Raw genomic sequence first — 13,628 nt, forward strand, 5'->3', positions numbered from 1 at the left:
AAACAAATGGGCACACATGAGGGAGGCTCTAATATCATTCAGGCCAAATACGATAAGGGTCTGCACACCAGCAGAAAAATGGGCACTGAGCATAACGGTTGAATTCGAGATCATTCTGAGGGTGTGTTTCCAGCAACAGGGAGTAGGCAGAGAACATGTTAGAAAGTAAAAAGCTCCCACTGAGACAGCAAATTAAAGAGCATGACTCCTAACGTTCTCTGCTATTGACTGCATATTTCTATTCTCAGCAAAAAGAGAGGAGAAAGAGCCAAAGGTAGACAAAAAACATTGAAAGCATCTTTTAAAAAGTTACACACTTAAAGTGTGCACGTGTGTTTACAAGGAGGGGGGCACCCCAACACGTGGCCCATCTAGACATCCAACGTGTCCACGGACAGCAGCTCGGGGGGCCCCACGTTACAGGAGCAGAGAGGGGCTGAGAGCAAGCTGGGCAGAGGCAGGTCTCACACCCCACTGCGGTCTGATCCCAGAGCACCTTCTCGGCATGGCCACCTGGCCAGCCTAAGGGGTAAGGAAAACGCTGCTCTCAGCACCACAGGCTCTGAACAAAGGCTTTCTTCTTTTTGCTTTTGCTGCCCCCTGCTGAGTGCTAATAGATAGTTCTTACTTAAAAAAAAATTAGGAACAAAGATGAAAAGATTTTCAGTATTTAAATATAGAAAAGACACCCTCTCTTGTACCCTATAACTGCGAAGTAATATCCTGGTTTTAACCTTCAGAACCTACCTGTAGCAGCATAAAGCAACCGAGGCCAATAACCATTATTTCATTCCATAATGATCACATAGGTGAGAATCTGATTGGTAGCAAGTAAGGGGATTATTAATTCATGAGAACTTCTAATGATCGATTTAGATATTCATAGGAAGCGTACACACACTAATTGTTTTATTACTCTCAAATGCAGTGAGTAACCTGAACTAACGTAACAACTGATCAAATGGAAATTTTTAGAGAATCTGATTTCCTAAGAGCCAAGAATAATTCTTGACTATTATATCCATTATATTTATTATACCAAGTATATTAAATTTAGTGCTTAAGAGCATTGAAAGTTTTCTCCTAAAGAACTTAATTAGATGGATTCCTGCAACATGAGATAGTTTATCAGTATACAAAGCTTTTTTGTAGACACTATATATCTAAACTTTTAAATTTCAACCCCAGCCCAACAAATATAAGTTCTAAATAAGGAGACAAACTAACCTGATGTTACTATTTTGGTTTATGATAACTTCGCCCCTGATTCTTCTCTAAAGACCCATTGAAGAAGAGAGTGGATTAGAAAGATAACTCGGTATATCTTAGTAAGCATGAAAATTAAGTCAGAGGTTTAAAACCTGACGTGGCCTCTGTGAGTAGCATCACCTCAGTCCAGCTGTCTGGCTGCTCTGCACCCTGTTTCCTTCTCTGTACGATGTGGATATGCTGAGAATATTCAGTACAGATACAACTGAAATCTGCAAAGTCTGGCGCATGGTGGGGACTGCGGCATGTTCGTGAAACCCGAATGCATTGACTGGAGGCTGAGGCATGCGTTCTGTGGCCAGCTAATTACAAACCTGAAATTTTTCCTTTGGAATGTTCCTCCGGGCTCCTTTTGCTAAAACCAAAGCCTCCTCCACTCTGCGGCTTGCTAGAAGATCCTGTATTTGTTTTTCCAGAGGTAATGGGACCAAGATGTAAACTCCTTTACTTGTGGCGACAATCACTCTTCCTGGGAAGAAATTTGACACTGTTGGAAAGGGGAAGAACATGCTGCCTGCAAGGAAACACAGTGCTTCCCCTAAACGGGACCATGACTGGATTTGCTGATCAATCATCAGGGTTGTCACAGCACAGAACTCCCACAGAAACCATAAGCTATAACACTTCTCCTTTCTGCTTCACAAACTTTCAAATCTCAGAAAAGGGCAAATTCTTAATACTATATTTCTGAAGTTTAAAATGTGCCTTTTTAAAATTTGAAAGTGCTGATAAATTTAAAACAGTTGAGTAGACACATAATATATAGTCCAATGAGGTTGTAGAGACTAATTATGGAAAATTATCAATAAGAATTATGAAATATAAGAAAGTTTTAGAAATTTATTTTCTCTCCATGTTAGTTTATAGGAAACTAGATTACAATGCAACATTCTGAACAATGAGACAATATTTCATATTCGCCTACCATCCAAATTATCATATTCATTTCCACACAGTGCTGTGAGTTAAATTGACCCGTGGCCTGCACTGTCACCCTCGTTTCACTGGGGGGACCTTGCTCAAGTAATCCACCCAAGAGCTGGAACTATAATCCAAGATGAGCTCCTACTACAAAGCATTTAAAGTGAGTCCTGCTCCCTTCTGGAGACACTTTTTTTAAAGCCGTTAGATGCTCACATGAAGCACTGAAACGATATTTTCTTTCAGTCTGAAGGATAGTTCAGTGTCAGCCATGCCTTTCCTGCCCTGGGCTTTTCTCTCCTGTGATCCATCCTTTCCACTCCAGCCCACTGCTTGGTTTAACCCCGTCCTCATCTCTCCTCGCGTGGATTGTCATCAAACCTTCCTCCTGGTCTTCTTCCTGCTCTGCTCACACCTGTCTTCTATTATCATCACCAAGGTAGGCAATTTTCCTCATACTCAGATGAGATTCTGTCCCTTTGCTGCACTGGTGTCCCCTTTTCCAGGAAGCCTGCCTTGTTCCTATCCAGCAGGAGTTACTCCATCGGCCTCTAGGTATCCCTGGCCCCAGTACCTGCCTCTAGCACTCGAGGTACATGGCTCTGTACCACTGCTGTGAAATGTGAAAAGGTGGGTGTCAGAGCCCCCAGCCGGAATCTGACACACTTAATGTGAGGGCTGAGTTTTTGTAAGTTTATATGCCCAGCATCCAAACAGGAAGGGCAGCTAAAATTTGGTGAGCTAAAATCCTTAAATGGCAAATGCAATGCATAAATCTAGATTAGTTCTTGGTTTCAAGCAGCTATCACCCAAGGCATTCTTAGGACAACTGCAGGGATCTGAACACAGACAGGATATTAGAGCTCATTTTCTGAAGTGTGAAAAGGACTTTATGATTATGTAGGAAAATGCTGTTATTCTTAGGAGACACATGCTGAAGTATTTCTGACTAAATGTCATGATGTCTTCCACTTACTTTCAAACAGCTCAGCAAATGTTAATGAGTGTTGAATCTGGGTAAATGGTGTACGGTGGTTCACTTTGCTTTTCTACTTTCAGTACAATTGAAATGTTCGTAATAAAATTTAGGAGAAGTAAGATAAATCCCTTCCCTGGCTCACCACTGCACATAAGAGGAAGGCTTCCCTGAGCGCCCCGGTCTGCTGCAGCCGCATCCCACGCAATCTGGCCCTGTACACCCGTCACACTGAACTGACTGCGAAGCCTAAGTGCAGAGTTCTCTCTGGCGCAGGTTTACATGCTCCTGTCTGCCTACCTGAAGGTTCTTTCACACCGCTTCTGCTTGGCTGACTCCTACTCACTCTAAAAGGTTTGGCTTAAATACTACCTCCTTCAGGAAGCCCTCCCTGGTATTTCTAGGTAGTACTTCCTCCTCTGCTCTCCCGTTGTCCTTATTTCATTTCTATCAAGCTCTTAAACTGCTATAGCTCTTTGTTCAAATATCTCTCTCTCCACTGTAGGTATGTAGGAAAATTCTACATAATGCCTGAAGTGCAGAGTCTATACAAACATCAGCTGTGCATCTGCTCTGTTCAGCCTAAGGCCCTGTCCCTAATTGGCCCTTAATAGCATTTACTGCAGAAAAGTCATAAAAGGGTTGATCACTAAGCTTTGATAGGATTTCTGTAAACAAGTACCTTCAAAATCCTGTAGAATGTGGCCTTCTTTAAAGGGCAGAGTCTGCTTTTGCTGCTGATCCAACATGCTGTGAACTGTGATAAATTCGTCATCGAGTGCTATGACATACGGGAAGCAGATGGCAGCCCCGATCACATTCTCCGACCAGTGCACAGGGGCTCGCTGAGAAATCCCAGCGACTGTGGCGAACATGCCTAGAAAAATAGGAAGAGTTAGGTGAGCCTTCAAATAACTATGGTATTTTTTTTATCCCTGTGTCTGGATGCAGAATATTCACCCCCACACCTTCATTATATTTTAAGATAGAAAAGATAATACGTTGCATGTGCGAAGAACCACACATGACTTTATTTTGTGAGAACTAGCTTCCCTAGAATGCATATTTTCTTATATTTACTTCCAATTAAAAGTGAAAGTAAACAAATGTTTACATACACCTACATGAAGGTTCATAATACATATGTCCTCACATGTGGGGAAAAAGTTATTTTCAAACAATTCAAAAAGCTTCATAAGCTTTCTTTCATATCTAGTTTTCCAACTGGTTTGCATCGTTAAGTTACAGCTCTTCATTGTACATTCATTCAACAATGAATATTGAACACGCTTATTCAAATAATTGAGCACCTGCTATGTGCCAGGCACTCTACAAGGCATCCTATCAGGAACTGTCCCTGCTCAGGGCTGAAGTATAATTTTGGATACACGTGCAGTATAATACAGATAGAACCAATTTTGCATTCAAGACGAGTGCTGTGTGTTTGTCAGTGATAGCTTCCATATTAGACAGTTTCTATTGTACATAAAGTACTAAACGAGCCATTTCCAAGTGAGTTGTATACAGTCCATAGATTCTGGGGTTTACCAAAATTAATGCATTCATCAAGTAAAGTCAATCCATTTTAACTTAGTTTTCAAAGTAGTTGACATAAGACACCTTTAAAAACAGCATGCAAACGATTAGATGCTACTGCAGGAGTCAAGCAGTCTCCACCGCACTCAGGAGAGAAGGGAGGAGAGGGAGAGAGACAGAAGGAGATACAGGGAGTATTTTAAGATTGAAATAATGGACGGTATCTGAAATATATCATGTGAGCAAAAGTCCTAAACCTGTGAAATCACTGACTCTCCTAAATTTTCAGTGGTTACAAAGATTGAAAAGTACTACACTTAATCAGGTACAAAGACAGTTCTGTCCCTCTAGGTTAGGCTGTTCCTGAAAATAGGTACCATGGGGGCTCTGACAGGCATGCACACCTCGCTCTCACCGACACACTGAGGCCCTCCCTGCAGCACAACGCTGTACATAGGACCCTTGCCTAGTCCTGCCGGACACTTTGAACATTGGCTCTTGGCATGTGCATCTGTACCAGCTAAAATTCTGTTAAGATGAGACAACAATAAGCTTCATGTGTGCATGTGTGTGTGTGTGTCTGTGTGTGAGTGTGCATGTGAGTGAGAGTTCATCTCTCGCTGCAGAGTCACAACTGCCTAACGTAAACCGTTCTTCTACCTTACATGTATATTTCCATTTTATCCTTTCATCTCCAACAATCATTACAAAAAAGACTAATAACTCAATAGAAAAACAGACAAAGGATCTGAATCAGTAAGTCGCAGGAGACAAAATGCAAATGACTAATTAATTCATGAAGGTTCCCATGTTCACTAGTAATCAGGGGAACAGAAATTTAATGGGAAAAAAAGTGACAAATGAACTTTTACCCATCGAATTGGACAAAGGTTATAGACTGGCAGTACCGAGTATTGGTGCGGTATGAGGAAACACTTTTTGGAGAATAATGTGCTTTTATCTATCAAAACTGAATATACGCCTACACTTTAATTCAATGATTCCACCTTTAAATCTATCACCAATTGATAAGTAAAAGGAAAGTCACTGCGGCATTTTAAATAATAGCATAAAATTGAGTACAAATACATCAAAAGAATGTGTGACTTCTGGTGAGCTCATCTCACACAGAAAGGAAAGCTCATTTATTGAGTACACACAAAAAGAAAAAACTATAAATCTATATGTTGAGCATCAACTTAAATTCAGTCAACATCTGCTAGGTGCCTATTATACGTGGAGCCCTGGGTTAGGTACCGAGAGACAGAGACAGAGACACATTCAAGGAACTTGCAGTAGTGAGGGGCTAAGGAGAACATCTAAATACCAAGAGATAACAGCCAGCAGGAGGAAAGTGGGGAAAGTGCTGATGGGAGGTGGAGTCCAGCCAGAGCCCAGGGATCAGAGACTTCACAGGGAAGGTGACACAGAGGCTGGGCGGGGCGGGGGGGCGGGGGTCTGGCAGTAAGAAGCAGGTCACAGGGAGGCAGGAGAAGGGGTGTGTGTTCCCCTAACAGAGCAGCTCCTGAAACAGGGCAAACCCTTTTGTGAGGCTCAGAGGGTCTAAAAGTTAAGTTAGGGTCAGAGCAAGAGGTGCTGACTGGAAAATCGAGCTGAGGAGCACAGTCTGAATTAGTTACAGGATCACAGGTGCTTTAGGAAGGAGGGAGAGCTCTGGACGCTGGGGAAAGCCAGGCAGCTGCCTGCCACCAGGAAGCAGGCCTTAGGCCAGGGGTAGGGATACAGCAGAGGAGGGGGACAACTTCCAGGGGGAACCTGGCTCCTTAGTGGGAGCAAGCAAGAGCATGAGTCAAAGGCTACCATGCAGCTGGTGGCCTCAGGTTAACGGGCCTGGGCTGAGTCTAAACACAGGGATCAAGGGGCAGGGCTGGGTGAGAGGCAAGGTTTGCGCTTTAAGGAACTGGAGGTCACAGAGAGGAGAGCCTGGAGTTCAAGTACTTTCTCAGGGGGTAATAGCACCTTTCCTTCCTGAAGGGGGACAGATGGTTGCACGGAGCACACCGAAAGCCAGTGTAGAACACAAGATGACACGAGAGGGCACATCTCTGCACGGCACAACCGAAGGCTGCTCCTGAAGCTGGTGAGCGCCTTCTGTTCTCATTTCTTTCCAAAGCAGATAAGAAGTCAAGGAGATCCATGGAAATGTGGAGGACGACACTGAAGTGACTCAGAGCCAAAGGCAAGACGGACCAATAACAGGGTCTGGGTCCGTTCCAGAGGGGGGCGACGGACGTAACGGAAGGCACCTGGCATCCCCAACATCTCACAGTAGCAGACAGGGTGGAACTAAGGTCTGAATTAACCCAACAACTGCATCACCACAGCATTCAAATCACATCAAAAAATGCTGAAGGAGCCAAACACGAGGCGCCGAGCTATGGGAGCATTAAGAATCTGAAATTAAGGCTGAGCTTTGGAGGAGTGAACCAGGTTAGCGCACTATTGAATTTTTCATGTGTTTAGAACCAGCCGCTAAAGAGCCTACAGGGGAAAGAAAAGCAATTCGAGGGTACTGGCACCGTGCCTGCCACCTTCATCCAGGAGTTTGGCAAATGCAGTTAATCCTGAGGATTCTGCTGAACTTTGGGTAAGTTCTGTACAGCACAACTCTCAGAGGACACGGAAGCCAAAACGTTGTCTAGCCTTACCCTGGGAATCAATCAGGGCCGCAGCACTCAACCAGGTTAGACTGAGCCTTGCCTCACCTGAAAACTGTGTGGGGCAGAAGCCCCAGCATGAATGTTCTCAAAATGTAAAGGACAGAAACCAGAGGTCAAGAACAAAGGCTTCTACATAAAGAGAAAATCCAAAAATTTCACTAGAACAAAAGAGCAGAACAGTAACTGGCAATTAGGGGACACAGGTCAAGCAGTATAATGTGCCCCAGATCCACTTGGGAACAGAGGGCACTGTCATTCACACCCACCAACTAATTATATGCTTGCTAAGTAGGTGATACAGACTATTGTTTCTACAGTGTTGCAGGAGTGAAAATGTGACACAATTCCTAAATGGTACAAACCTTTAAAAACTATTATTTTCAATTGCGCACCCTCTTAATATCAGTGCACCCTCTCATCTGAGCTGGGAAAGAAGCGGCCCTGTGAGCTAAGAAGTAGCTGAATTATGTATACTTTTCAAGAAGCATGATTATCACAGAATAGAGTTTAAAGACACAATAATCTATTATGAAATTTTCAACAAAGTATGCTTAAATAGTAAAATTTAAGGCAAGAGTTAAGAGCTATTTCTTGTGACACAGGAATGGGCCCACGTTACTTTGAAAAAGAAAAGAAGTGGGCAAAATGACAATTCATAGCTTTCAAATGTGTAAAAGTCCCTTTGTATTCATTATAGTAATTTGTTTGAGCTTAATTCTAAAGCCATATAATGATAGTGGTGGCTACTGTGTTGTATACAGAACCTATACAAGGGTGATGATGCATGAGAAAGCTAACATGTGATCTTCCAATTTGCTTACAATTGGTACAACAATTAAAAATAACAATTAAGAAGGTTGTTCTTAATTGTTCCTTTAGCATGATGTCCTTGTCATTGAGTGAGTTTGAGGAAAATGCATCCTAGATATGATTGACTATCGCTTCCTTTCAATCCTAACAATCAACAAAAAGATACTAGAATCAAATGTTTCACTATAAAATCTTTATAACTAAAACGAGTATTAGCTCAGACAATCGGACTGGAACAAAACAAGAAAAACAGACCCAATGGCATAAAGAAACCTCGTGTACGCTAAAGGCAGCCACTTAGGTCAGCAAGGAACAGGACTCTTCGATCAGTTTGTTGGGATAACAGACAGCCACGTAGAAAAGGAAAAAACTGAATCCATTACTTATCCTCTTCACTATAAGAAATGAACCCATAATTACTAGCACAAAAATGTGAGTGCATTTGTGTATAACCTGGAAGAGGGGAAACATCCCTAATTATGACTCAAAATCAAGAAACAATAAAAAGGTTAACACATTTGATTATACAGAAATTTTTAAGAAAAGCTTCTTCATGGTAAAAACTGGGAACAAATATTTGGAACATAAAACAGCAAGTTGGTATCTTGAAAACACAAAGAACACTAAAATGAATGCTTAGAGAGGACAGATAATCCTCATCAAAAGAAATGCAAATGGCTCTCAAATGTAGGAAAAATGTTCCATCTTGTTTATAACAGGAGAAATGCAGTTGACTACACTGAGATACCATCTCTAATGTACCAAACTGGCAAAACCACGCAAGTCTGACCGCATACTCTACGCCCTTGGCAAAGCTGAGGAAAAACAGACACTGTCCTGCATGGCTGGGGAGGATGTAAAATGGTTCAACATTCACCAAGGGGAATATGGCAATACCTAGCAAATTCACATGCATTTACTCTTGGACTCAGCGAGCCCACCCTAGAAAGCTTTTCGTAAATACACGGGAAAAATAGAAAAAGGTAAGTTCCTATTAATACCGTAGTCTGGAAAAAACCCAAATGCCCACCAACAAGGGACAGACTGAATAAACTAGAGTACTGCCACATGACAGAGTAGCATGCCCTGTTAAGTAAAAATACACTGGTAAGTTAAAAAAAAAAAAAAAAGCCAAGACAGAGGGAGATACAAATTTTTACCTATTTGTTTATTTAAAAATGAAAGGATAAAACATAAAAATAAAGGTTACCTATGGAGGAAGACGAGAATAGGTGAAGGACACAGGATATATTATAACAATTGGAATCCATCTGACTTGGAAACTTGTAACTATTTACATAATGAAAAATAAAATAAAGCAATTTCTAAAAGTCAAAAGTTAATCTAACTACTGTATACCCAGTTGGTAGCATAACCATACAGAGGGGAACCCTTCCAAGTGACTTTAAAACACAGTAATGTGACTGTACATTCCTAATGGGCTATATACCCTACCGTGAGGAGAAAAAGAGCTATACACAATCAAACTTTTTTCAGTATTAACATTGTGGGAACAGTCGTGTCAGAACTGTATTCTGTTCTGTGTATTGTGGGACAAGTCAAAGGAACAACTGTGTTGGGTGGAAGTTTGCTAAGATTTTTGGTGTGGTTGACAGGAGATACAGGTATACAGGTAGGTGAGGTCAATAACCTGCCTCCCTGAACTGGTTCTAGCAATATGATCTCATAATGATTTAATCTTAAAAAAAAAAAAAAAAAAAGCGAACACATATTTCTGAGCTCTCTCCACTGAAGTGGCTAGAAATAATGAATGACAAGCACCTCTAGCACCCAGACTGCGTCTCTGAACACCACGGGTCCTTGGGGAAATAGCTGAAAGCAGATTCAGGGCAGAGAATGGACCAAGTAAGCCTGGAACACCTTGACATACCACAAGGCAAGGAAGCTATCAAAGTTCTAGGGACATGTGACGGGGACTCAACAGTCAACCTGAAGAAATGCCCACCAGCACAGATGGACCCAAACATGCCATATATTTGTTAAAAACCATGATTCTGTATGACTTTACAAAGTCACTTCTGGAAGACAGATCTCCTTATTGAAAACCTCATCCTGCCTTTTTTATATCGTGTACCTGGGGGCAACCAAATAGTTAATGAGAAGTTTCTCTTCCACAAAGCATTCCAGTTTGTATATGAAGGACAAAGGGACAAAAATAGAATGTTGCCATTTGGCAGACCCTAATGATTTAAAACAGTGGTCCCCAATCTCGTTGGCACCAAGGACCATTGCTCCTATGAGAATCTAGTGCCTGAGGATCTGAGGTAGAGCTGAGGTGGTGATGCTAGCACTGGGGAGCGGCTGCCAATACAGATGAAGCTTCTCTCTCTCCCTGGCCCACTGCTCACCTCCTGCTGTGCAGCCAGGTTCCTAACAGGCGGGGACCATAGAGGTCTGTGGCTGATGGGTTGGGCACCCTCGTTTAAAGGATCTAGGCAATCCTCAAAAACAGCTATTAACATCACAAAGAGATAAAAAAGAAACTATTTGACTCTGATAGAAGTCTTCTATCACTTATGAAGAAGCTTAGCCCATGCCCAAAACAATAAGAAATAAATGACACTCAAATCTGATAAATCTTGCCACTTAATTATCAGTTTGCAGGAAGCACAAAAGTCAGCTTGACATATTCAACAAAAGAAGGGGATAAAATTATCGAAATTCAGGCTGTGGGCAGTTAAAAGTGAAATAGTTCAATTCCGTCAACAAAAAATTAAAGAAAAATAAAAAGAGAAGGAGAGAAAACCTAAAGATAAACTAAATAGATCTATCAAGCAATTGTACTGTACAGGCTTTGTGAGAATCTGATTCAAACAAACTGAAAAATGAACACACACATACTTAGATATAAACGTATGTTCATATGTATTTATGTATGTCTCTATATTGCATGATACATAATAGAAATATGACATGCATTGACATTTGATATTAAGAAATCACTGTTAAAAATTTTTAGCTATATATGGTATTGTGGTTTTCTTTTTAAAAACATAACTTAGAACTATACACTGAAATATTTACAGGTAAATGCTATGATGTCTGTTATTAGCTTCAAAATAACTAAGGAGGGAGAGTGGTTAGGCATATAAATCAAACAACTGGCAAGGACCCGGTAATAGCGGAGGCTGGGTGATGGGTACGTTGGGTTCACTACACTATTCTCTTTACTATATATGTTTAAATGTTTTCCATAATAAAATATTTTCATTATAGTTTTTTTTAAAGAAAAAGTGGTTGGGTAAAAAAATTTTTTTTCCAAAAAGTGAAAATCTGAGTTATCAAGCCATGAAAAGACATGGAGGAACCTTAGTGCATATTACTAAGTGAAGCCACTGTAAAAAGACTACACATTGTAGGATTTCAACTAAATGACATTCTAGAATGATTAGTGGTTGCCAGGGGTTGAGGAGGTCGGGCTGAATAGGTGGAGCGCAGAGGGTTTCTAAGGCAGTGAAAATAATCTGTATGACACCGAGAATATGGGAACAAGGCATCATACATTTGTCCAAACTCAAAGGATGCACAACGCCAAGAGTGTACCCTAATATAAACTGTGGACTTAGGTGATAATGTGTCAGTACAGTCATTTATTGTAACAAATGTGCCACTTTGTAGGGAGATGTTGACAGTGGGGGAAGCTGTGTGTGTTTGGGGCAGAGGGTGTTGAGAACTCTGTACTTTCTGGTCAGCTTTGCTATGAACCTAAAACTGCTCTAAAAAAGTCCGTTAAAAAAAAAAAAAGTAAAAATCAAGAAACGTCCACTAATCAGCTCATGACCTCAATTCTGTTATTACCAGAAAATGTCTGTACCCATCACTTTGAAATGAGATGCCAACACACAGATTCTCTACAATTAAAAGATACTGGTGTTGAGGTGAGTTCACACCCCCCACCACCTGTGCCTCAGACATACACATGAATCCTAATGTGAACCAGCCATGGCTGAGAGAAAATACATGAGTCACCAGTGATATTAATAGCTCTGATTCTTAATTTCGATAGGGCAGTGCAGAGAATAAGAAAGTCAAGGAGCAGGCTACTAGAACCTTTCTGGTGGGATGAAATCGCAGTCAATTAAGAGAAAATCACGGACGTCACAGTGAAGTCTGCACATTTGAAAAGACCTATCGGTCAGCTACCTTAACTCCTTTTTAGAATGAAGAGTAAAAAGGATCAACGGACAATCTCACCTACTTGAGAAAATCTTATCAAGAACTCTCACAGATTTTTAATTTTGTAGTTATATACTTAGAGGAATTTTCTCCCCAGAGCCATATTCAGGCTCCACATTAGCACAAAATAAAACTGGTTTTGTGACCAGTCTATTTTTGTTCCATTAATCCCACATTCACAAAACGATCTAATGAAATTTTAGCAAACACTGATTATGTGATTCTGTTTATATTCTGCCATGTATCCTCAATGGGGGCACATACTCTTTACGAGTATCTATTTTTCACAACTAAAATCTCCTTCCCAGGTTTCAGCAGGAATTCATGGAGATAATGCAGAGAAAGGGCAGACGGGAGGCGGAGATTGGCGGGAGTGACAGCACCCTGCTCACCCAGTCCTCCTGGGCCCGCCAGGAGGAACTCCTGTCTTCCGATCCTCTTGACGATGGGGCGCTTCTCCTCGCTGCAGTACGGAAACAGGTCCTGGGAGACGCCTGTGTTGTAGTTCAGGATGATGTACTGGGTGGTAAGGGCCAGGCATAGGAAGTGGCCATCCACAGCCACAGCCAGGGGCTGCTCCGGTGTAGACACTTCCCTGACAATCTGAACCCGGTCCTCGTATACCATGAACACCTGGATGGTTCTGCGTTTGACAGAGATGATGCAGACCTCCACGCAGAATGGGTCTCCATTCACAGGGTTCTCATTCAAGGCCAACGCCATGGCCCCTTTGATGCGGGCCCCTGAGGGGACAGGCTCCAGGCTCAGCATGTTGACCAGAGTTATGGAGTTGTCACAGAGCACCAGTAGTCTGTTGAGGGCCGATGCTGCTCGCAGCTCACTCACTGGCTTCTTGAAACCCAGGTGTCTGTGCAGCTGCTTAGTGGCAGTGAATGTGGCTGTCCCAGCAGGCAGAGTCTTCTCCTCCAGCAGGAAGTGGCAGATGAAGCAGTCGCTGGTGCCCACGTAGAGGTTCCTGCCACAGCACTCCACACACTCGATGTTGACACGCTCCTTGTCACCCATTAGCAGCTCCCGCTCAACGGCAGAGACCAATGTAAAGGCCTTGGTGCTCATCATGCTTGCGGCTGGTCTGAGGGAAGAGGAAAAGAAAAAGGTCACTGGGCATAACGAGGAAGAAGCAGAACCATTTCAGATTGCAATGGATATATATTGATTCCTCGGTCACAATCTCAGGGAAAGGAAATCGTTAAAAAAGAGTGAAGGAAAGAAAACAT

At 42.0% G+C, this 13,628-nt stretch overlaps 1 protein-coding gene across 4 annotated transcripts in view; it reads right to left on the reverse strand.

Annotated features, from left to right (window-relative positions):
* TGFBRAP1 (transforming growth factor beta receptor associated protein 1) overlaps positions 1 to 13,628 on the reverse strand; it is a 65,420-nt gene that overhangs the window by 23,130 nt on the left and 28,662 nt on the right. For all 4 annotated transcript variants that reach the window (XM_036224111.1, XM_036224110.1, XM_036224112.1 and 1 more), the window contains 3 exons: positions 12,783 to 13,483; positions 3,849 to 4,043; positions 1,584 to 1,738 (listed from right to left, as the gene is read on the reverse strand). In XM_036224111.1, coding sequence (XP_036080004.1) covers positions 1,584 to 1,738; positions 3,849 to 4,043; positions 12,783 to 13,483 — 1,051 coding nt within the window. The remainder of the gene's footprint in view (positions 1 to 1,583; positions 1,739 to 3,848; positions 4,044 to 12,782; positions 13,484 to 13,628) is intronic.

This window comes from Rousettus aegyptiacus, unplaced genomic scaffold, assembly GCF_014176215.1.
Source record: "Rousettus aegyptiacus isolate mRouAeg1 unplaced genomic scaffold, mRouAeg1.p scaffold_m13_p_7, whole genome shotgun sequence".
NCBI classification, from domain to species: domain Eukaryota; kingdom Metazoa; phylum Chordata; class Mammalia; order Chiroptera; family Pteropodidae; genus Rousettus; species Rousettus aegyptiacus.